This window comes from Drosophila virilis, chromosome 5, assembly GCF_030788295.1.
Source record: "Drosophila virilis strain 15010-1051.87 chromosome 5, Dvir_AGI_RSII-ME, whole genome shotgun sequence".
Lineage (NCBI taxonomy): Eukaryota > Metazoa > Arthropoda > Insecta > Diptera > Drosophilidae > Drosophila > Drosophila virilis.
The window spans coordinates 17,603,486-17,627,776 of record NC_091547.1 but is presented as its reverse complement, the minus strand read 5'-3'; the positions used below and the strand labels follow the sequence as shown (position 1 = coordinate 17,627,776).

At 40.3% G+C, this 24,291-nt stretch overlaps 6 protein-coding genes across 15 annotated transcripts; 4 read left to right on the top strand and 2 right to left on the bottom strand.

Annotated features, from left to right (window-relative positions):
• Nucleotides 1–253: 253 nt before the first annotated feature.
• LOC6626740 (cytochrome P450 4p1-like) lies at nucleotides 254–2,253 on the top strand. Of its 2 annotated transcripts, XM_032437029.2 has the most exons (7): nucleotides 257–511; nucleotides 574–774; nucleotides 842–923; nucleotides 982–1,082; nucleotides 1,138–1,408; nucleotides 1,470–2,002; nucleotides 2,074–2,253. In XM_032437029.2, exons 1-7 carry the CDS (start codon nucleotides 310–312, stop codon nucleotides 2,232–2,234), a joined length of 1,551 nt encoding a protein of 516 aa, XP_032292920.1. In that variant the 5' UTR covers nucleotides 257–309; the 3' UTR covers nucleotides 2,235–2,253. The 2 variants fall into 2 exon arrangements, with proteins under 2 accessions (XP_032292921.1, XP_032292920.1); XM_032437030.2 differs by lacking the exon at nucleotides 2,074–2,253 and having other exon boundaries at nucleotides 254–511; nucleotides 1,138–1,380; nucleotides 1,470–1,651.
• Nucleotides 2,254–2,450: 197 nt separating this feature from the next.
• Dlip3 (Dorsal interacting protein 3) lies at nucleotides 2,451–4,405 on the top strand. Its single transcript, XM_002049540.4, has 3 exons — nucleotides 2,451–2,761; nucleotides 2,990–3,115; nucleotides 3,307–4,405. The coding sequence occupies exons 1-3, from the start codon at nucleotides 2,716–2,718 to the stop codon at nucleotides 4,173–4,175; spliced, it is 1,041 nt and encodes a 346-aa protein (XP_002049576.1). The 5' UTR covers nucleotides 2,451–2,715; the 3' UTR covers nucleotides 4,176–4,405.
• A 605-nt stretch (nucleotides 4,406–5,010) lies between these two features.
• Nucleotides 5,011–9,422, bottom strand: Hsf (Heat shock factor). 7 transcript variants are annotated; one of them, XM_032437026.2, is made up of 10 exons: nucleotides 9,205–9,422; nucleotides 8,839–9,075; nucleotides 7,724–7,832; nucleotides 7,150–7,658; nucleotides 6,517–7,023; nucleotides 6,119–6,453; nucleotides 5,929–6,034; nucleotides 5,724–5,801; nucleotides 5,536–5,611; nucleotides 5,011–5,473 (listed from the first exon to the last, which is right to left on the bottom strand). In XM_032437026.2, the coding sequence occupies exons 2-10, from the start codon at nucleotides 9,055–9,057 to the stop codon at nucleotides 5,313–5,315; spliced, it is 2,100 nt and encodes a 699-aa protein (XP_032292917.1). In that variant the 5' UTR covers nucleotides 9,058–9,075; nucleotides 9,205–9,422; the 3' UTR covers nucleotides 5,011–5,312. The 7 variants fall into 7 exon arrangements, with proteins under 7 accessions (XP_032292917.1, XP_032292915.1, XP_002049577.1 ...); XM_032437024.2 differs by having other exon boundaries at nucleotides 6,517–7,658; XM_002049541.4 differs by having other exon boundaries at nucleotides 5,733–5,801; nucleotides 6,517–7,658.
• A 298-nt stretch (nucleotides 9,423–9,720) lies between these two features.
• Pcl (polycomb protein Pcl) lies at nucleotides 9,721–15,237 on the top strand. 2 transcript variants are annotated; one of them, XM_002049542.4, is made up of 6 exons: nucleotides 9,721–9,894; nucleotides 10,168–11,697; nucleotides 11,762–11,934; nucleotides 12,604–13,243; nucleotides 13,312–13,863; nucleotides 13,935–15,237. In XM_002049542.4, exons 2-6 carry the CDS (start codon nucleotides 10,210–10,212, stop codon nucleotides 14,361–14,363), a joined length of 3,282 nt encoding a protein of 1,093 aa, XP_002049578.2. In that variant the 5' UTR covers nucleotides 9,721–9,894; nucleotides 10,168–10,209; the 3' UTR covers nucleotides 14,364–15,237. The 2 variants fall into 2 exon arrangements, with proteins under 2 accessions (XP_002049578.2, XP_015029807.1); XM_015174321.3 differs by having other exon boundaries at nucleotides 13,309–13,863.
• Nucleotides 15,238–15,471: 234 nt separating this feature from the next.
• On the top strand, nucleotides 15,472–22,532 carry pAbp (poly(A) binding protein). 2 transcript variants are annotated; one of them, XM_015174322.3, is made up of 6 exons: nucleotides 15,472–15,731; nucleotides 17,024–17,208; nucleotides 19,246–19,718; nucleotides 19,778–20,822; nucleotides 20,889–21,197; nucleotides 21,278–22,532. In XM_015174322.3, exons 2-5 carry the CDS (start codon nucleotides 17,043–17,045, stop codon nucleotides 21,140–21,142), a joined length of 1,938 nt encoding a protein of 645 aa, XP_015029808.1. In that variant the 5' UTR covers nucleotides 15,472–15,731; nucleotides 17,024–17,042; the 3' UTR covers nucleotides 21,143–21,197; nucleotides 21,278–22,532. The 2 variants fall into 2 exon arrangements, with proteins under 2 accessions (XP_015029808.1, XP_002049579.1); XM_002049543.4 differs by lacking the exon at nucleotides 15,472–15,731 and adding an exon at nucleotides 16,274–16,448.
• EMRE (Essential MCU regulator) lies at nucleotides 22,461–24,078 on the bottom strand. The gene has a single exon (XM_002049544.4). It carries the CDS (start codon nucleotides 23,943–23,945, stop codon nucleotides 23,661–23,663), a length of 285 nt encoding a protein of 94 aa, XP_002049580.1. The 5' UTR covers nucleotides 23,946–24,078; the 3' UTR covers nucleotides 22,461–23,660.
• Nucleotides 24,079–24,291: the final 213 nt, after the last annotated feature.

Below are 24,291 nucleotides of genomic sequence, written 5' to 3'. Positions count from 1 at the left end.
TGTAATGTTATTATTTTTAGTATATTTCACACTTTCTTTAACTGTATAAAATACACAGTTATCAACAGCTCATTAATACCTATGCTAAAAAAAAAATGCCTTGTAATGCTGATCGAGCAGAATTAATCAATATAAGACTTAATGGTCAAAAGTATAAGAGCGGACGCGCTCTCATATGCTATAAACAACAAACACGGCGCAAACAACAACCGTATCTTCTGTGGTATAATAATAAACAATTTAACCGCATCCACACTAGTCGCGCTCTGAACGCAGACGAGTTTAGTTCGCTCTTTTAATGTGTTTAAAATGGTCTGTGCTAGTATCGTGATCATCGCTGCGTGCGTTCTGCTCTACTGGCTGTATAAGATCAATGAGGAGTATTACATCCTGGCCTTCTTTGCGCGACGAGTGCGCGCCAAGCATGGCCAATCCCTGGAGAGCATTGTGTCTGTACCGAAGGGTCGAACAATCTTTGCAAACTGTTTCGATTTATTTGGCAAAGATGATGGTGCGCAAAATGTCTAGAATCGAATATTGTCGTGCTCAACTTAATTTTGTGATTTTCTACAGCGGGCGTTTTTCAGTATTCCCGCCGGTTGGCTAGGGAGATGGGCAGCAGCTATTTGATATATTCCTTGGGCACACCCATCTATAGCATCATCGATCCTGTCAATGCTGAATTTGTATTAAACAATGCGAGTCTCATAACCAAGGGCGCAATATACGACTTCATGCAGCCGGCCCTGCGCACTGGACTGTTGACCTCGACAGGTGACCCCATGGGATATTTGATTGCATGCTGTGCGTTATCTTGAAGTTTGTATATATTTATTTGTAGGTAAAAAGTGGCATACACGACGTAAGATGATAACCCCCACATTCCATTTCAATATACTGGGTCAATTTATGGAAATCTTCAAGTAAGTTTATATGCATTAATATTCCACCAGCAGAAATTGAACGTGTAACTCTTTAAAGAGCGGAAAGCCAAAAGTTTGTGAGGCGATTCGAGAATCAAGAGGAGAGCGTTATCTCAATAAGTGAACATATTCCCAGATTTACGCTCAACAGCATTTGCGGTAAGTTCGATTCTCTTACATTTCTTCTAAAAAAGTTAAATTAACTGATCTACAGAGACCGCAATGGGCATAAATCTGGATGAGCTGACAGAGAAAGGCGATCGTTATCGTGAGAGCATAAAAATGATCGAGAAATGTTTTGTAAAACGTATTAGCAATCCACTTTACTATAATAATACAATGTACAAGCTTCTTGCTGCCAGCGAGGATGCGCCTTTTCTGAAGATGGTTCATGAATTCTCTAGCGATATTATTGCCAAGCGTCGAGTTCTCTTAAAGGCGGAGCTAGACGAAAGACGTAAGAATCAATCGCCAGACGATGACATGTACGTTCACCCAAATCCTATAAGCTATCAACAAGCCGTATATTCTCTTTCCCTTGTCTAGATACATCAACAAGAAACGGCGCTTTGCCATGCTGGACACTCTTATATGTGCGGAGAAGGATGGTCTGATCGATCATGATGGCATCTGCGAGGAGGTCGACACTCTTATGTTTGGAGGCTTCGATACAACGTCTATGAGTCTGATCTTCACCCTTTTGAATTTGTCCTTGTACGAGGATATGCAGGAACTATGCTATCAAGAGATAGCGGAGTACATAGATGATCCAAGCGATTTGGACATTACACAGCTGTCCAATCTGAAGTATTTAGACCGCTTCGTAAAGGAAACAATACGCATGTTTCCTCCTGTTCCGATAATGAGTCGTCAGACTTTAAACGAAACAGAACTGCCGAACGGACTCATCTTGCCTGCGGGTACACAAATATCCATGCACATTTTTGACATACATCGCAATCCCAAATACTGGGATTCACCGGAAGAGTTTGATCCTGATCGTTTCCTGCCGGAGAACTCCATGAAAAGGCATACTTATGCATATATACCATTTAGTGCGGGTCAGCGAAATTGTATTGGTAAGATCATTTTTTTTTAAATTTTGAAGTATATTAAACTTTTATTGAATTTCTATGCTCTGTAATTTTAGGTCAAAAGTACGCAATGATGGAAATAAAAACGCTAGTGATATATATTTTGAAGCGGTTTAAGATTTTGCCCATTACCGATCCAGATGAATTTATTCTTCATAGTGGCATTACCCTATGTGTTAAAAATAATATTAAGGTTAAGCTAGTGCTGCGAAAATAAATTAGAAAAAGTCGCAAAATCTTGCGATATTATGTGGTTTTGTCGTTAGCTTAATAATAAAATGATATATACATTCATATGTATATATATAAGAATTTGCCAATAAAAATATACCAAGAAAAGTATTTAAATACTGCACATTTAGGATTACGTTGGCAGCTTGGGAAGCCATAAAAAGTTGGCAGCACCATGCTCTAGTGAGCGTGCGCAGAGCGCGTAAAACAAAACTGGAAAAACAGAGAAACAGAAGACATCGCGCACGCAACGGTGTTTTTACAATTACTATTTTAATAATAAATGCAGCCATTGATATCACTGCGCAATTGAGAGTATCAATCAATGCAAAGAACGTGCGCTGTTATTAACAGCTTAATTCAGCATAGGCCAAACTGCTGCTGCTTCAAACGTAAACAAATACAAATTGATATCTCTCGTGGCTACTCAAACTGCCAAAATAGCAACAAAAAGGCGCACGAAAAACATGCAGCGATATTATGCGGAACGTGAGACTACAGGACCCGAGTTCGGTAATAGAGTACTTTTTTGGTAACCACAATACACAATTGAAAAGTGCAGAATCAACCCCCAGCAACAACAGCACACACAACAGTCTTCCCCTATTAGAGAAGACGGGCTAAGGGTTGCTTCTGCTGTTACCGCTGCTGTTGTTGTTGTTGTTGTTGCTTCTGCTGCGAAGAACGTAGAAAGCAAAATGTACTGCGACACAGATATTAACGATTTTTCAAAACCCATAGACGATCGCCTGATAAAATTGGTGCGCGCCAATCCTGCCATCTACGATGTTAGTCATCCGCACTATCGCCGTAATCCCGTTAGAGTAGGCATATGGGATCGCATCGCGAACGAACTTGGGGCGTCATGTAAGTGGAGAACTAAACAATTATCAGAGCTCGAGGATGTTGATATATGTTGATATATAATATTTAATTGGTATATTGTTTGAGATTCCAATTTGACGATATTTTGATACAATATATATTCGGAATATCAACATCCCCAGCTTTAGTTGTGAAATCTTGTATATTAATCATCCCCTCTTTCACTTTTATAGCACGATTTCTGCAAACAAAATGGAAGAACATACGGTACAATTATCTACAAGAGATTAAGGCACTGGAAACAGGACAGGTAAATCCGAATGTGCGCAAGCGACGCTTCACCGAGGATTTATCATTTTTACAAAACACCGCACAAACGTACAATGTGAGAAAGGCACAATCCTACATAGTCCAGAACAATAATACAAATAACGGTGGCAGCAGCGACAACGACAGCAACAGTTTTCTGTACCCAGATCCGGAGCACTTGCGCGTCAATCTAACGGATAACTATGATATTATTGAGCTGGATGATGAAAATAGTGAGGACGGCTCGACGCAAGTGGGTGGTCACAGTGATAATGAAATCGTGCCTGAGCTGATGGTCATGGAGCCCAAGCCCGATGTCACCTTGCAACAGTCATCCGCTGTCAATGGCAACGGCAGCAGCAGCAACCACAACAATACGCAGGCTAGCTCACCGGCCTCCTCACCGCTGCTTATGCCCATGGTGGTAATGGGCAACGGCGATGAGCTGGCACATCAGGAAATAAAAGCGCAACCGCAATACCACAATCAGGACCTTAAAACCGAACAGCAATACAGAAACAACACTGCGCTCTCCAACGGCGAGGTGACAATCGAGCCCATTTATAAAGCAGCGCTTTCGCGACGCAGTGCACCCGGCATCATGGCTAATGCGGCCAAACGAAAGGCTATGGCTGCTCCCCTACCCAGATTGGCGCCCATTAATGATCCGATTGAGCTATACTGCCTATCGCTAGTGGACACACTGCGAAGCATGCCCAGATCGGAGCGCGAACGCGTCAAATTCGAGTTTGCCAACATTCTGAAGGATGCTAAGTACAAGGACGAGGCCTAATCTTACTTAAATCCTGTCTCTTTCTCTGGGTATTTACGCATACGAACAATTCTAAGTCACATTAAATGTATTATTTTTACATTATATGCAAAATATGTAGCATTTTCTAAGACGCTATTTAGATTAAGCTTTCTACATAATTTAGTTTTTTTTATTACAGTACTGTTGTATGTGTCCATATCTATTCAGTTGTATCAACAAGATAAAATAAATTATACACACATTCAGAAATTATTACAAGCAAACCGCATTTTTTGTATATGATATAAATTTGCTCTACAAAAACTGTTTCAGATTAATAAAGCTTCAGAGTCGATGCTTCATTCTGCTTAAAATGAGCTTGGCATCGGCAAGATCTTAAATATAGACGTGTAACCAAAATCCGAACTAGAATGTCAACGTTCAAATACTACTGCATGCTGATACATTAATTGTATCCCTTAGTATTCTAGAGAAAAACAAATAAAAGTAGTTTTTTTTTTTATTGTTTGCAGCCCAAACGCTTTCGAAATGAATATTTATTGCGTATAAGTAATAGTTGTATTTAAGGTATCTATAGTATATATCTTGTTGTCAAAACGTGTTAATTACTAACGTTTTCGTTTGAACCTATAAACTACGTTCGTTATAACTGCTATTACATGCATATCCCCAAATATTTCGTGTATATATATAAATATACATATATTTATATGTTTGTATCAATTCGATAAAATTGAAATCAATTTTTCATTTTGTTCAATATAAAATCTACATACACTGCACTAATAGTCTTTCGATATCGTATTACAGCTATAATTTTTTAAATTTTACGAAAAATAAAAATAAAAATGTATACAGAAAATATTATATGTTCTATATATTTTATATATAGTGCGTAAGGCATACATCAATAGGATTAATAAATAGTTGTGTTAGTTTCTTTTCAAAGAGAAAAACAATTAAAAACTATTAGAAAAAGCTCAACAGTATGATGGGTGTTATATGAAACAAATATTAAACGACTGTCTCTGAACTATACATTAAATCATATATATGTATAACTGTATGTGTGTTATTAAAAAATTGTTATAAACTTTGTTCGCCCCTTTTGTGTTTGAGCTGCTGCTATTACTTTTATGTATTATCTACGGTTATCTACATATCATGTCGCGGCGTATTTAGCACGGAATTTTGTGCCTGCATTTGGCGACCGTTGGCTGCATCTTGGCCTGGCTTGTTATTATCGTCTGTGTCCAAAATGTCAGAGAGATCATACATATTGGGCTGATAGGCCATTAGCTCGGAGCCGCTGCTCGCTGTAATTTGTGCAACAACGTAAATATAACGAAACTTTATACAAAGCGGACTGCTTACACACCTTTCTTATCGCCGCCCATGCTATCATTCAAAAAGGACAGACCATAATTATCCAACACGTCAGAATCATTAAAGAGCTGTAATCAGAAATATTAAATACAATTTAGTAACACATGTTCCTTAACGAGCTTTTTTCTATATCATTTAATTCAAAGCACGGGCATATCAAAACTACATATATAGACGCACCGCGCTGACCTTCTGTAGTAGTTCCTCGTCGGTCAGCTGCAAAACGGGCATCCTGGCAGCAACGCCCTTTGGCGCAGCCTGAACGTGCACATAGAATAGAATATACGTATAAATATGTTATGAACTGATTGCTTAAACGGACACACGGACAGCATAATAACAGAGTATTAGTAACTATAACCACTTCAATTGGCTTGATACTTACGCCCATAAGCATGTTCTGATCAATGGAAACGCCTTCGCCGCGCAGCAGATCCTTGAGTGTGTCTAGCTCATCTTGCATATTATCCAAGTGACCGGTTACCTCATCACTGCAACAACAACAACAATTGGAAGGGTATTTGTTAGTATTGGCTACCAATTCGCAACCAAGCGGTTTGGGCTCAGTTACTGACACGCCACTCAACCGTGAGTCGGGTCCATTATCTCCTGTGTACTTGGCCACGGTCATCGGTTGTTGCTGCTGCTGTTGTTGTTGCTGCTGCTGCTGCTGTTTCTGTTGTTGTTGTTGTTCATCATTGATATCCTGCACCCCAGCAGCCGCTTTTGAAGTAGATGCCAAATTCGCGTCGGTCACCAAAGGATTCTCATTGTTACTATTGGACAAATCAAAGCTGATCGGCGCATTTGCAAACTTTCCGGTGTTCACAGTGGTGAGTCCGAACTGCTGCTGTTGATCCAGCTTGGCGGCTTGCTCATCCATGCCAGCACTAGACATCAACGAGTCATCCTGTAAGGCACAACAATTACCGTTAAACACATTCTTGTATTTTTCTTGTATATTGTGGCTTACTTCAAAAATATTCGTTGGCATATCGTTGCTTATAAAATTGACATTGTACAGATCCCCGTCGTTTGACTCAGCCTGCTCCAACAAGGTTGGCATGCTACCTCCAGCTACACTGCTTAACTCCGGCTCCGTCTTCACCAGAACTGGCTGCGGCATGACATTGCCCTGTGGCTGTTCTTTAGACTGTGAGCGTGCGCGCGAAGCTTTCGGGGACATATCCAAATCGACCTGGCCAATGATTTCTGTATCGCGACGCTGTTTGTTTTTCTCCTTAAGCTGTTGACGCTTGCGTGCCTCCTGCTCGCGCACCATGGGGGTGGTAAGCACATTCAGCTGCTCATCGCTGTTGTAAAGACTGTTGGGACTGAGCTGCAGGTTTTGCTCCTGTACATGCGAATCGGGTGCTTCTGTGACGGTGTATAGCACTTGCTGGCCACCAGGCGAACGGGCAGCGTTTGTTGCAGAATCTCCGCTATTCAATAGCTGAGCATTAATAAAATCCTCGGCGCTCTGATTCGAGTAGTCGTAATTTTGAGAACTTGTGATGCTTGTATTGGAACGTGGTCGCTCCATAGCCAGCGGTGAGACGCTCTCTGCATCATACTGCTTAGCATATGGGCTGTTTGGGTTCATTACCTCGTCAAGTAGCTCCTCGCTAAGCTCATGTATGACAGGGCCGCCTTCGCTTTCCGATTCACTGGCATTACGCTTACGGGCATTTTCCGGTGTATCGTTGATCATCAGTTGCATGTGACGTTTGACGCCAGACATGTTACGCGATGGCTGCACTATCGAGATTAGAAATTGTATCAACTTGTTGACTATCTGTTGCTGTTTGGCGTGCTTCTGGCGCAGTGAGGCTATTTCGCGCCACAGAGCCTCGTTTTCCTGCTTCATCACCGAAAAGCGCGAGTCCAAATTGTCTTGACGGCCGCGCATAGCCTTGACATCGCTCAGCACCTTGGATACAGTCTCCTGCTTTAGCGCGGTCTTCTCATCCACGTTCTTTGTATTAGATATTTTGCGCTTGATGTGATCAAGTAGATAGGGATAATTTCGCTTAAAGCACGGGTGTGAAAACTCAATTTCATCGCGATCAAATCGTAGCCCCCCATTCTCAATCGAGGTGATCTTATGAAAACCATCTAAAATGCAAAGCGAGCTGCTAGTTAGTCTTACTTAATAAATTAAAACTCATATGTCTACTTACACATATTCAACTGACGTATAAAGCTGGCCATGTTGTTATGCTTGTAGTTCAGTGGCAAGAGCTCACGCGCAAATTGCGCCTGATTTTGTATAATAAAACTGCGGCCATCCTAAAAGGATATAATAAATAAAACACACAAGCACACAATAAATATAACGTTTTCACAGGGACAGCATTAAGGAATACTAATGCTACCGAGCACAGAGATTTCAAGAGGATATAAAGTTGTTCTTCTTCAACTTCTAACTTACTTTCAAAGCCCATTCGGGTTCAACATAGAATTAGTACATTTTAATTTCCCCTCTGTCAACAAATAAATGAAAACATGTCAAATTTAAAGAAAAATCTTATCCCCGGCAAGCCCAGGAAATACCGACTCGCAATCTACATACAAAAATCTGCTATGCCTAATAATGGGAAAATGCAAACAGCTTTTAGCATGTATTCTGCAGTTAACTGGAGCATGTATATATTTACATCATTTCCAGATGCGATAAGTCCAATTAATTGTTTTACAAAATTATGCTTTTGGCCAGCTAGCAATTTGAATTGAGATAAAGAGCTAACCACTATTTGTGATAAGCGTGCCGAAATAAAAGTATTTGAATATCGGGTCCGAATTATCTAATTATAAAGCCACACATGAAAAAAGCGTGTGAAATATGGAAGTGGCAATTACCAAAAAAAGCTTGCTTATCTATGCACACACTTCGCGAAAGCAAGCCCAAAACAGAATAAGCAACACACAGGGCAGGAAAACAAAATTGAATTGAATAGTGACAGACAGACTGACAAGCAGCAGACGGACGGAGAGGGCAGGCAAATGGAAAATTTTCAGAGATGCATTGGATGGAGGGCACGCACGTACGCACGCACAGCCAATGCAAATAACTACAACAAAAACAAAAACATAATAGAGAGCAATCCTCTTGCATACGTGCGACTGAGCACTGCAGGAACAACAACAAAAACAACAACAGCGCATCAACGAATGTGCAGACAAATGATGACGTAGTGAAAGTCGAGTCGTAGTGTATTTAAAACACCTGTGTTTTGTTGTTGTTGCCATGCCAAGAGAAAAAAAAAATATGTAAATAAACAATATGGCGGCCTACCTTGCTCCAACAAATTAAATTATTTGTATCGGGATCGTCAACGAGCCGCCAAAGTTTCGCCAAAAAGGCAGGCACTCCGCTGCCGCTGCCCGTTTCACCAACTGTATGCATGTTGCGACGTGGTCGCTGCTGCTGCTGCTGATCCTCGTCGTCCTCCTCTTCTTCAGTTGATTCGTGCTTTAGTTGCACGGTTTTAAAACTTGCACGCGTTTTGGACATATAAAGCGACGATAAAAACTGTGTACAAATCGTTAGAAGAAAGAAAACTTGTATGAATGAATATAAATTTTCACTATGGGCACAGTCCACATCCAGTCGTCACCATATATTTCAACATGTATGTATGTATGTGTGTATGGTACCTACCGCAACACTTTACAGCTTTTTTTTCTTGATTATAAATTGTTTTAAAATCAAAAAGACAATGTTATTCACTTGATTTACACTTTGTACTTCTTGAATCTTACAATCACTTTGCCCAACTTTATATTTTATATATTTTTTTTATGAATTTAATGCACAGCGTAATTGTTGAATTTCACGAATAAAATACTTTTTCTTCTTCGTCCGTACTGTCTATCGCTATCGGTCTCGATGCTAACTGCTGAAAAACCTATCGGAGACAACGCTGCAGCTATTTATATAGTTTTAAAAGTATCGAGTACTCGCTGGTATATTCTACCGCGATACAATAATACTTGTATTTGAATTTAAAACCAATTTGGCAAGAAACAAGAGGGTTTTGTTTTGTATTTGTCTGATGTTGTATTGTATATATGTTAATTGTAGTATTTATTTTAATTCACATAAGCGAAAAATTCAAAGGGCCTGTATTCATGTACGCTGTCCAACACTGTTCAGTTAACACAGGTCATTCTTTAACACTGTGCATATGCTGAAAAATGGCTGACACTTTTAATTGCCGAATCAAGTGATTGTTTTAGTGTATTTTGCTTGATTTAATGCTAAAATATGCACAAAATTACTTAAATCTAAATAACGAATATAATTTAATGCTATACTAATTTAATACATGTGTTGAAACACATTAAAAAGGTATGTAAATGCAGGTTTAAAATTGCGGCTAGTCGTGCACGACTGCGTGAGAAAAAATGTAGGTAAGAAGTAGAATACAAAAGGGCCCGCAAACGGTTTTCAGTGCTCTCTTTTTCTGTATGTTATGTATATGTGAGTGTGCGTGTAAGTGTGAGCAGCAACAAATTGCTCGAAAAAGGCGCCAGTTTGTTGTTGCCGGACAGGCAAAAAAGTCGTATAAATCAAGAATTAACCACAGATTGTTTTTTTTTTTGTTTCGTTTGGATTATACAGAAAAGACTGCGCACAAAGCAACTGCACAATAAATTAATTCAAATGATGAACAACCATTTTCACTTGCAACCACACGACCACAGCAACGCGCCTCCAAATGTTGCGCCGCAATTTGCTGGCGCTGTCGCAGCACCAACAACATACAGTTATTTAACACAGCCAGCAGCCGCGACGACAAATCCACAGCAATGGCTAACCTATCAAATACTGCCGCCTCCTCCACCGACCCTCGCAACAAATGCTGGCGGTGGGCTAACGCCAACAATAGGTGGCGCCAAGCGTTATTATGCAAACACAACCACAACAGCAGCAGCGCCAACGCATCCCAGCAGCATTCAAATAACCAACAACTATACACAGCAGCAGCACCAGCAAACGCAACCGCCGCAGTCGAGTCCCTTTAAGGCCAATAACATAAACAATATACGCATTATAAGCACAGCACCCAATGTGTATAGTTTAAATAAAACGGCTGACCAGTTAAATCAGCTGTATGCCACGCCCACATCAACCACAGCCGTAACTCCTGCAACAGAACTATATGCGCCAGTTGGTGCCTACTATGCAGCAACGCCAAATCTGCAGCCCAAACTGCAGCCACCGCCGCTGGTGCCGGTGAGCAGCAACAGCAATAACGTTGCGATTGGAAGTGTGCCGAGCAACGGCGCACCCTCTTCTACGGTGGTGCTGGATCGCATTAACATATGCATCAACAATCACTATACAGAACCAAATTTATGCCAGCCCTCGCCCATCATACCCGCTATACAGCATAAGGCGCTGCTGCCACTTATCGATAGCAGCACAGCTGACAGCAGTTGCAGTAGCAGCAGCAGCTGCTCGAATGGCCGCAGCAGCAGCAGCGCCGCTACAGCCGCTGTTATAGTGATAGACGAGCCGGACTCCACAACAACAACCCCGCATACGCCGCCCACAACGCCAGAAACTTTGAGCTCGCCTATTAAGTCGCCGGGCAGCAACAGTAGCTGCGTGCTCTTGCCAACGACACAGCTGAAGCAGAGCTTCACTACAGTCACGCAGAGCATTGAGGAAGTAGCTGAAGTTTCAGTGGCTGCAGCAGCACCACTCACACCCCCCACACCGCCGCCGGCAGCACCCAGTCCTGCTCCGATTAGCTATGCGCTGCAAGAGGACGTGTTCATTAAATGCAACGATGGACGCTTCTATTTGGGCACCATAATTGCACACTCCGAAGAACAGTATCTGGTGCGTTTCGACGACAAGTCGGAGCAATGGTGCGAGCTGGAGAAGCTGCGCAAATTGGGCAACGAGCCTAGTACGGGTGCCGCTACCAGCCAAAGCGGACCCATGTGCGTGGCCTGTAAGCGTGCACAACACGAGGATATTGTTGAAATTTGCGAGCGTTGCGGCCGTGGCTATCATCGTGGCTGCACCACAGAAATCGCCAGCGGTATTTGGTGCTGCAAGCGTTGCGCAAAGCCCATGAAAATGCAGCCAGCACTTGAGGCCAACAAACCGCCAGGCATTTGCCGTCAGCTACCCTATCATGTAGGTGCCGTCATGTTATACACAAGCTATATATAATTATTATTTATTATCTATTGTTCAAAAGGCGGACAAGCTCAGCTGGGATGAAAAGCATCGCGTGAATGAAGAGCAAATATATTGCTATTGCGGCAAACCTGGCAAATTCGATCACAACATGCTCCAATGCTGTAAGTGCAGGAACTGGTTTCACACCCAATGCATGCAGAACTTTAAGCGCAAGCTGCTGCGCGGCGACATGTAAGTGTGTCATACCAATTTCCCATATGCATCCAAACCTTTTGTTAGTCCAAATAACAAAAAAATAATGATATATTATATTTCACAGTATTCTTTGTAAAAGAAACTTGTCTGTCAAGACCGCTAAAATAGTTTTTATATTATTTTATGACTGCCTTTTCCTAAGTGAACAATAGTTGCTCGACCTAAGCTATGAAAGAGCGTAAGAAGTCCTGATCTGAGCCGAGGAGGAAATGCCCAGATGCTTTTTCTTCTATCAAGGCTAGACGTTCATAGTGAATGTGCATAGTTGATTTGTCGTATAGTCATATCTTAGGAAAATTCCTGTTATGTAGGGTGAGGATCAGCAATCTCAGCTTCTCGGAGTCTTCTGCTAGAGGGACAGAGGTTTCCGAACTTCGTCTGAAAATAAGATGATACCATGGATTTCGCGAAGACCCACAGAATAGGCACTTGGCTCTTTAGGGGGGATCTGACCCGGCTTTTGCGAGCACGTCCCCAACTTTTTTGACTTGATAGAAGAGAAAGAGCGTGTTGCAAAGCGTAGAGGAAAGTTCAAAGTTCAGAAAATTTGTCCCTTACAGATTCTAACCTATGTACACATACAAAATTTTAAATGCATCATGAAGAGTCAAACTAAACCAATTTATACGAATTTCATTGTCACAGCTTCTTTGTGTTCTGCTGCACTGTGTGCAACGATGGTGTTGAGTTTGTGCGTCGCCTGCAAATTGATTGGGTGGACATGCTGCACATAACGCTTTACAATTTGCGCAAGCATCAGCATCAGAAGTATCATCACTTGTTGAAGGATATTTGGCCGTTTATACTGGAGCAGCGCCATCAGTTGCCCATTTGCGAGGAGTGGCGCCAGTTGCCTGAGACGGCACTCATGGAGCGTATAAAGCAAACGCTTAAAGAGTATTCGGATCGTTTCGTCTGTGGACGTGAATTTAAGCGTGCGCCGGCTTACTACGCGTTGCGTCACAGTGGACCACCACTGACACCGCGCGTGTTCCTGCAACCGGAGGAGGTGCTCTGCGATGAGCTGTTAGTGAACAAGTTTAAATTGCTGCTGATGCCAGAAGAAGAACAGGAGCTGGAGCCGAAGACACTTGAAGAGGAAGCGACCAAAACTGTGGCTACCAAGGATGTGTACGAGTTTCATACGGATGAGGACGAGGAGGAGGCGGCCGAGGCAGAGGCTGAAGCCGATACCAGCGAAGATGAAATACCCATCAAGCAGATTATGGAGAAGGCCAAAAAACAAAACAAGCAGCAGCCTGCGATAACAAACGAAGATCAGCAGGTAGATTTAAAAAAAAATCCATTTGTTTTTAGAAAAGTTACTATTAAATTTTTCAAAAATGCCAGCAGATAAGCAACGCCCAGAAACGCACGCCTGATTTGGCCGATGACAATGCCAACGATGGTGAACCTGGCAAATTGTTGGCACCCGTACCACCTCAGCTCGATGTAACCGTCAACGGCAACAGCAACAGCCGCAAACGCAAGGCATTCCGTTTGTCGAAACGCTACGACAACAGCCGCAACTGTGATCTCTCTTCAGATGAGAATTCGAGCAGCAGCCGTGGCACCAGCTCGCTGGATCTCATCATACCGCCGCCGGCCAATTTTCTCGGTCGCAACAATCCCTTCTTGATGGCCACACCCAAAAAATCAGCACAACAGCGCAATGGAAGCGTTGGCGCCGGCGCAGCTGGAGTTGCCGGCATCATCAATAGCATTTTCAAGCTTAAGAGCGTAAAGCAGTTGAGCAGCATTGAGCTGGCCAAGGCAACGGCGGCCGCGAACCAGCCGCGCATGGTGCGCACCATAAAGCGAAGACTGAGTGCCAAAGATATTACCATTGGGCCCAATCAGGAGGTGCGCAGAAGACGCACTCGACGCCTGACCACGGCCATTGAGGTGAGTTAGCTGTTGTTCAATTTTTGGTTATAGATTATTGATATTCCGATCCATATGTTTTATTTACATAGGTGATCAACACTACAACAATCAATCCTATACCCAGCCACTACTTTCCCATTTATGCCAAAGATTTGCAGCCGCCGGCCCCGCTGCTGCCGCCAGAGAAGCCAACCCATGGTCGTTTGCTGCGCCAGCGACCTCAAAAGTCGCGCTGCGGCACGCCAACGAACAGTCGGCGCAACTCCACAAGCTCCACGGTAACCAATGGCAGCAGCAGCACCAGCAGCGGCGGTGCGCCAGCCAATGGAAATTCAATGCTTGACCTAAAGCAATCGGTGAACAGATACTTTGGTGGCGCCATGAATCGCATCGATGCCGGCGAATCCTTTGCCATACGCGCCAAACGGCGCATGGGCAATGGACAGGTGCAGTATTTGGTGGAGTGGGGTAGCGATGCTGCTGTTGCTGTTACAAGCGGAACTCCAAGTGGAAACTGAGACTTTGGCACATGATGCGTTTACTGATTACTTATTACTTTCATTTTATGGTATTTTCTCATTTATTGTTTAAGCCGAAAGTTTTCTGCCAGGTTTTTGGGCCCAATTTTTGTTTTGTTAATCTTTAAAAACGCCACTGCCAAAATAGGAAAAATGTTTAGTACGAAATGTTTTTGGCATTAAAAAAAAAAAAAAGTACGCAACTGAATACAGGTTTTAATTGTGCAATGGCAGTTTCTTGTTGAAATAGGTAAAATGTAACTGAAACATCATTTTCTTTGTAAATCGATTTGGCACTTGAAAGTATTACAACATTAAACTGAAGCTATTGTTTAAATTTATTGCTTAATATGGGGAAACGTATTGAAATATATCAATAAATACATTTAATCGCCAGAATTGAAAGCAGTTTGCTGTATAGAATTAAGTTTCAGTTCCAACTACTTTATAGCTATTACTACATTCATACATATAACTATATATATTTTTGAAAAATATATGTACTGTACTTGAACTTAATACATAAACTTAAACATACAAATTACAAATCATGTTATGCATACAAAATATATTTGAGGTATACTACGCATTAAAAGATCGAGGTAAAGCAAAAGAAAAATACAAATTAGGGCTAATTAAATTTACCCATAGATTAGACATAATTCAATAATGGATAAATACAATTAAATATTAGTATTATGAAAATCCACACGAAATCAAAATCGAGTTGAACGCAAAAAAAAAAAACAAAATCTCATGCATTAGCATTAGCAATTGCATTACAAAAGTAAACAAAAACATTTAAAGCATTATTCTATATGTGTACAATAAACTTTTAAATAAATGTTTATACATAAGTGCATTGATATAACTAGCCATGTGTGTTTATATCTTTGTATACTCTTAGCAGGAAATGGAATAAAAGCGAGAAACTGCTGTATCAATTTTCAATAGGAAAATAAACCCTATACACACGAAGATGACTCACCCGAAAGCTCAACGAATACCGACTGTGCAAATGCCTTTCCAAAAGTTTGATAACATCAAGTAGGCGATGCAGGCATTGAAAAATGTTGACATTTTTGTTTAGCTCGTTGTCAGTCTTCCTGCCACCTCATTAGGAGACACACTAAGAAATTAAAAAATAGGTTTATTAGCCGAAAAAAAACTCAAAAAAATATTAAACAATTGGTTAGATGCAGTCATTTGTTTGGATTAATTGAGTGTTGTTTATTTCGTATAAAATACAAAAAACCAAAAAAATTTAACTAATCGAGTGCATTTAAACAACAAACGTTGTCTACTTGTGAATCCGCGCATAAAGCACGTCGCGTTGCGAAACTCTTGCTGCACCCCCCACCGACACCGGTAAGTTTAATCAGGGGAAAAACCAGAAATGCGCACACAGACATTTACAAATTTCTGGAAAATTCCATGCAATCTGCCAGAAATATCTATGTTTGAAAGTTTGAAAAGGGGGCATAAAAAGGCTTTGGAGTGGAAAAAGGCTTCAGCATATGCCGTTTGGTTAGTGATAATATTAAGGTATACAAATATATATATACATATATATATTTTAATTTGGTACGCCTTAATTAAATGCTTACAAATTCTATATTATTGGTAACATAAATTTTGCATTTGGCTAAAATGTTCGGTGGGTTGCCAACATTGAAGACTTCAGAATTAAAAAACATTTTTGATACTGACCATATTTTAAAATCTTTCATTGCGGGTAACATGAATATAGGCAAGTTTGACGTAAATATCGTAAAATTAGTGTTGGCAAACACGAAAACAGTGTTAGATAAGGACAAGAAGTAGCGAGCAAAACTCATGTTACATTAGCGAGAGCAAAATGTAGCGAGTTATTTTCTTCCCTCGTCGAGTAGGCGAGTGTTATAATCGGCGAGTCGAGTAGAGTCCGTTTAAGTGAGCGGTCGTGGTTTCGCTTAGCACACGACTTATCACATATTTTTTGTGAAGAAAAAAAATCTTAAAAAAATAAAAAAAAAAATTAAAAATATAAAAAGCAACCAAAAAAATTGTAAAAAGTAGCAAAAAATTCGAGCAAGTGCTGAAAACGTAAGTACGATTGCAAATACAAAACGACGATACGAAGCAAATTCGAAATTTTCTTGTGAAATGTGATTCGTGTGCCACGCAAGATGGCGACGTAAGCTGCTGTCGTTCAAAAAGAGCGCAGTAAATTGAAAAGAAAACGAACAAAGACCCAGCCCATTGTCTGACTTGCATGTTAAATTCTGTACTTATGTTACTAAGGATTTAGTATACAAATTAAAGTAAATTAATGATTGTAGTGCGGGCCAAACCGTTTACGTGTGTATGTGTGCGCGCATGTGGAAATTTTCCAACATGCGTTCTGGATGTTCGTATTGGTGTGTGAAAGAGGGAAACACAGCAACAACAAAGCACATGCCTATGCCGCGCAGTGTTGCCATGTCGACCAATCGACCGCCGTTCAACTGTCACATGCGTCAGTATTGCCAGAGACACGCACACATGCAGCAAACATTCTGAAAGCAAAAACCACGCCGCTTTTTTTTTTTTTGTCAATTTATTTTTGCAATTTTTTTGTTTGCCTGTCTAAGAGACAGGGCGAAGCTTTGCATATCGACATATACGTTTATTTTTCGCAGGAGGACCTAATCACCAAAAATGGCTTCTTTATACGTGGGTGATTTACACCAGGACATTAACGAAGCGGGACTATTTGAGAAGTTCTCCACTGCTGGCCCAGTTCTGTCCATTCGTGTCTGCCGCGACGTTGTTACCCGTCGCTCATTGGGCTATGCCTACGTCAATTTCCAGCAGCCAGCCGATGGTGAGTAATATTTCCATAATAATGTAATTGTAAAATTTACAATGTGTACACCCATACATTCATACATACATTATTAACTAGGAGCTCCCACAGTGACACCAGTAAAGAAAACACGTGTGCAGTTTTTTGCACGCACACAGACACGATTGGAGCACTCGCTGGCTTTCGTGCGTGTGTGTGTGTGTGTGAGCATTAAAATTCCAGTTTTTGTTTCTGAAAGTGAAAGAGAGAACTAAAAGGAGAAGGAAAAACAGCTGGTTGTTGCTAGTCATCATCAAACAACTGGAAGTTTCTATACAAAAATGCAATTGTGATGCTATAATATTTAATTTCAACAATGGCTTATCGCACACGCCGCGCCCCTCTAGCCCAATGACTCGCCATGGCGTCAGTTTAGTTTTGCCTGCAACCATTGTTTCCAAGTGCCGCTCTCACAGACGTGAACGCAACTGTATATGTGAGAGTATGCGTGTATGTGTCATAAACATGTGTTTATTGTTTATACTCGCGCCTTTTAAAATTAAACTCGCTGGAGATTTTTTTTCTCTTTATTTATAGGTTATATTCGATTAGCAAATATTTGCACGTTTTGATATCTATTTTCGAGTGTCGCGTTGGCAAATTTTCGTCTTCCACTCTGTCAACACTCTGAGTGAAATGATTTTTCGTTTTGCTTTCACTTTTTATGTAAAATGCAAGGCCAGTTGCCATAATGCCTGTGCGTTCAAGTGCCGCTCATTCATTAACACGTGTAAATTCTTGGCATGCCTAAGTCCATCAGATCCGACACAACATTAAACGATGTTTCTCTCTTTTGTTTTTACAAACGAAAACAAACTTAAACTTTCACCGCAGCAACTACAAAACTGCGCTTCACTCAGCTTTTGTTGTTGTTTACGACCGAAAGGTCGTTTACATTTTGGCTTTTATTGAATTAAGGCAAGCACCACTGTCCGTGGTGTGTGAAAGCGTAGTCGTATCGTCACATTCCGCTGAGTTTACTGAACTCTGTCTGTTATGATTTGGATATGCTTTTGGAAGTTTTTCTTTCTTCAATATTTTTTTTGTTTTTGTTTTTAAGGTTAGTGTGATACAAGCAACTTCTACCCATTGGTTGGTCAAAAGTCTTATATTTTGAGCTGACTAAGATTCAAAGTTGCAAGAATAATACGTGACTTACCGTGTAGATGAGGCACAGATTCTTATTTACAGAAGTAGAAGCGTTACAATTTAGTAAATTTTTGAGAATAAGTTAAATGTGGCAACTTCTACCCATTGGTTGGTCAAAAGTCTTATATTTTGAGCTGACTAAGATTCAAAGTTGCAAGAATAATACGTGACTTACCGTGTAGATGAGGCACAGATTCTTATTTACAGAAGTAGAAGCGTTACAATTTAGTAAATTTGTGAGAATAAGTTAAATGTGGCAACTTCTACCCATTGGTTGGTCAAAAGTCTTATATTTTGAGCTGACTAAGATTCAAAGTTGCAAGAATAATACGTGACTTACCGTGTAGATGAGGCACCGATTCTTATTTACAGAAGTAGAAGCGTTACAATTTAGTAAATTTTTAAGAATAAGGGAAATGTGGCAACTTCTACCCATTGGTTGGTCAAAAGTCTTATATTTTGAGCTGACTAAGATTCAAAGTTGCAAGAATAAACACCGCAACTTACCATGTCAATGAGTCTACAGTTATCATTTACAAAAATTGAAGCGTTACAGATTGCAATTGGAAGTAGTTTATAATTAATTATAAAATGTCAAACTAACTTAAGGTAAATTGTATAAGAGGGTTGATCAAAAATCTTCCTCTTTTGAAGCTGCATAAGATTTAAAGCTACCGGAGAAATGCTTACGAAATATACAAAAATGCATAATAAATTGTTTATACTAAGTATCATAATTTAGGATTTAAATTAACGCACAACACTGGCTACAATTTGCCTGTAAACAAAAGTAGTTTTCTTTCTTCTCTGTTAATTAAATGTAAATAAGTATTTTAAAATTGTTGGTCTTTATTTCTTCTTTCTTAGCTGAGCGTGCTTTGGATACAATGAATTTTGATTTGATTCGCAATAAGCCCATACGCATAATGTGGTCGCAACGCGATCCATCACTGCGCCGCTCCGGAGTTGGCAATGTGTTCATCAAGAACCTGGATAAGGCAATTGATAACAAGGCCATTTATGACACTTTCTCCGCGTTTGGAAACATTTTAAGCTGTAAAGTTGCTACCGATGAAAAGGGCAACTCCAAGGGCTACGGATTTGTGCATTTCGAAACAGAGGAGGCAGCGAATACGTCCATTGATAAGGTCAACGGCATGTTGCTTAACGGCAAGAAGGTCTACGTCGGCAAATTCATTCCTCGCAAGGAGCGCGAGAAGGAGCTCGGCGAGAAGGCCAAGCTCTTCACAAATGTCTACGTTAAAAACTTTACCGAGGAGTTTGATGATGAGAAGCTGAAGGAGTTCTTTGAGCCATACGGCAAGATTACCAGCTACAAAGTAAGTTAACGAAATGCCTACATATAATATGTTTTTTTATTCCCCTTTTTCCTTTTCAGGTCATGTCCAAGGAAGATGGCAAGAGCAAGGGCTTCGGATTCGTTGCCTACGAAACAACAGAGGCTGCTGAGGCCGCCGTGCAAGCGCTCAATGGCAAAGATATGGGCGAGGGCAAGTCTCTTTATGTTGCCCGTGCCCAAAAGAAGGCTGAACGCCAACAGGAGTTGAAGCGCAAATTTGAGGAGCTCAAGAAGAAGCGTCACGAGTCCGTGTTCGGTGTGAATCTGTACGTCAAGAATCTGGACGATTCCATTGACGACGAGCGCCTGCGTAAAGAGTTCTCGCTATATGGAACAATCACCTCGGCTAAGGTTATGACCGACGACGAGGGCCGCTCCAAGGGTTTTGGATTTGTTTGCTTCATTTCACCCAATGAGGCCACTTGCGCCGTGACTGAACTAAACGGCCGTGTGGTGGGCAGCAAGCCTTTGTATGTAGCACTGGCCCAGCGTAAGGAGGAGCGCAAAGCGCACCTTGCATCACAGTATATGCGTCACATGACCGGCATGCGTATGCAGCAGTTGGGACAGTTATTCCAACCCAATACCGCTAGCGGTTTCTTCGTGCCCACAATGGCGCCCAGCCAACGTTTCTTTGGCCCACAGATGACCACACAGATGCGCAGCACGCCACGCTGGGCACAACAGATGCGCCCCGCAACAGCGGTGCAGAGTGTACAGGCCGGCGCCGCTTCGGCTGCTGCCTCAGCCGCTGCCGGTGGCTTCCAGGGTGCAGCCGGTGCTGTGCCAACTCAGTTCCGTCAGTCTGGAGCCGGAGCGCGCGGTGCACAGCCCCAGCAGGTGCAGGGCACCCACGCTGCAGCTGCTGCCGCTGCTGCAGCCAACAATATGCGCAGCTCTGGCGCACGCGCTATCACAGGCCAGCAATCGGTGGCCGCTCCCAATATGCAAATCGCTGGCGCTCAAATTGCCGGCGGTGCTCAGCAGCGTGCTGCAAGCTACAAGTACACCGCCAACATGCGTAACCCGCCAGTACAACAGATGCAGCAGGCACAGCCGATGCCACAGCAGCTGCAGGGCAAAAGTAAGTATACGAATTAAACTTATCGTTAACATTTTTTTAATTCACGCTTAAAATATTACTTTGCAGACCAAGAGAAGCTTATTGCCTCATTGCTGGCTAATGCCAAGCCACAGGAGGCGAAACAGATCTTGGGCGAGCGTCTGTATCCAATGATTGAGCGCATGCACGCCGCACTGGCTGGAAAAATCACTGGCATGTTGCTGGAGATTGAGAACTCAGAGCTTTTGCACATGCTGGAAGATCAGGAGGCACTCAAGGCCAAGGTTGAGGAGGCAGTCGCTGTGCTCCAGGTGCACCGCGTCACTGAGCCCGCAAACTAAGCTCGAACAACAAAGCGGATTAAAATTTTTTATAAATCACTCGACACCCAAAAATGTACGTATTACATTATACAATGAACAATCTGCTAATAGTTTGTTTTATATTATATTTATATATATATTTTATATTTCCAGTTTTTTTCCCACATTCACTTTCAATTTTAAAAATTAAAAAAAAAAAAAACACTTAAAGGAACACATGAATTCGCATTGATGCTCAAGCAAAGAAAAAACGCAGCGAATGACACAAGAAATATAACAAGAATAGGATGAACAATAAACTTGATGGCTAAAAGAAGATGAGAGGAAAACTCCAAAATAGCCGACTATTTACTCTTTTCCGTTAGGGCAACGACATAAAAACAATTTCAATCATTTAATTTCGAACGCATTTACGCATGACCACAACGCAGAGGAAATTAGCTACCTGCTTACAACAAAGGAAACAAAATGCATCAGGCGCAGATGTTTTTTATATATATATTTTTCATTCTTTTGGATTTTCAAACTAAAATGAAAAGAAAAAAAAAAACAAAACAAAATACGAAAAATATGTACGTTTAGAAACATTTTATATACATATTTTTCTCTGTGTATGTATATATATATATATATAATATATATATATATTTTATTTATTTTTTTTTGCTTGAACTGAGATGTTTATTTTGTATGCGTAAACAAAATGCAGAATAAATAATTATAAATGCAAATGGCAAATAATTGAAATTGTTAAGCCTGTCGGCAAGTTTCTTGTTACATCAACACAACAACAAAAACAAATTTAAATACTTTTCGTACGCTATTATACTACACATCTTTCAAATGAACATCCAACAAACATGAAACATGATGTAATATTTTTTCTGTCATTTCAAAAGAAAAACCTACTTTTAAAAAAGATGAAAAAAAGAATACAAAAAAATTGCAAAAATGTTAAAATAAATAAAAACGAAAAAATGTAAAAGTAAACAGGAGAGATATAGAGCAGAAGAAATATACCAACAACCAACCGCAAGAATATGAGAGTCAAGTTTTTGCTACTTTGAAAACCAACAAAAATCAATATGTTGAGAAAAAAAAAATACAATTTTAAAAAAAGAAAAATATAAAAACTAAAAATCTTACAAAAAAATTGAAAAATCGATGTAAAAAATACAAAAAAAAAATATATATATACATATATATGTATATATATACATGTATAAACATATATGAGAAATACACGAAAACATGAAGGCGCTAAAGCGCGAAACAGAACGTGTGGAAAATAAGGTTGACAGGAGAGAAATGCGATCAAGCAGGATTTTTATGTTTATTAAAAAAAAAAAAGAATTGAAAAATAAAAACATTACAATTTGCATATATATACATATATATTAAAAGAAAACGCAAAACATATGTAAAGCAAGCGGAACGCCAAGTTATTTTTTATTATTTGCGTTCAGCCTTTTGTTAGATGGAGGATGTTTTTACACCATACATACGAGTATATTAAAGCAAAAGAATAAAAATAAAAAGAATAGGCCATGCCCAAGTAGCATGCTGTGAAATTCATATTTTTTTAATAAATAAATTGAAAAAAGAAAAAAAATAAAAAACATTTGAAAAAATTGCAAAACACGAAAACATTTATACGCAAACAGCTGCAAAAAATATTAAAAATATAAAAATAAAAACAAAAGCAAAAGCAACACATAACCAAAACCCGATTTGGAATATTCAGATGTTTTTTTTTTGTGCGTAACCTTTTACTTTTTATAAAATATAATACACACACACAAACACACACTTGAATACATAATATATATATATAACAGATATAAACAACCAATAATTTGTAAAATTCAATATATATTTGTTAACAAACTCGATTGCACTTTGAAGTTTGAGCAACAAACTTCGATATGTAGGCGCCGCTTTGAGCCAACCAAATATATGTTTCAATGAATTGTAGAAAAGGCGCACAGCGAGCAGTCAAAAAGAGCAGAGCATAAAATTTGTACACCCTGAAAGTTTCATTAAATAAAATTCCACTTCGGCAAAAACAAATAATCTTCATTTTTTTCTAGCAGTTAAAATTTATGGCAGACTCTTGGCCAAAGCCCGATTCCTGGTACAGCATGCGACCCGCAGAAACCTTGGCAAGATGTGTGCGTATAGACGTACATATATATTTATTTTTATATCGTGTCTACGTTTATATAACAAATCGCACATGCTCACGCGTTTAATTTTTATGCATTTTATTTAATGTGCTAACAATAGTCTTTATAAAGAGAGCTCGGCAGATATTTTCTTCGATTCTTGTAGAAGTTAACAGAATTCAAAAAGCAAATCGAACATAGAAAAAGTCTTTATCCTTAAAATTATATTAGATTTAATATTGCAAAATGGAGAAAGTAAGATGAGTAAACTCTTGGCTTTTGCTGGGTTAACAAAACGAAGCAGACTCCAAGTTGTTGTCTAATCCAATCGTGACTAGGGCATGCTCCATTTGGCGTTCCCGTCGTGTACTTTAGTCCTCATCATCGTCGTCATCGGCGGGCACAAACAAATCGTTCTCCTCCAAAAAGTTTGCCACGTTCTTGCTGATGGTGGCGCCCACAAAGAGTCCAGGAATCACGGCACAGAAGATAGCCAATAGGCCAAAAGGCATCTCCGAGGGTTTTGGCTTAACGGCACCGCTGCGGAAAGTAACACCTGCCATCCGACGACGCACAATGTTATTGTTGCAGGCAGTTTGTTGGGCAAACTTCTGAAGGGCTACATTAAGCGGATACGCTAGACGGGAAACACTCATGGCGATGTCCTTTAATGCGCTTTATGTGTCTATAAATATATTTGTATTTTTTATAAATGTCAACTTTTGCTAAATGTATGTAACGCAGCAGAAACTTGTTATGGTCGGCCGATGTCAAATGTGCATGCCATCGAGATTCGTATAAGAAAATCGATGCCGATACTTTATGCGTCACCAACACTGCCAACATTGTTGAGTCAGCTGGCTAGAAAATAAAAGTGTTGCACAGTGCAAGTAGAGCGCGTAACTCAAATAATAAACCGCGCTATCATTTTAGATAAAACTGCTTTATTAATGTTGCTCTCATTTTACAATTTATAGGTTTGTGTGTGTATATATTGCAGAG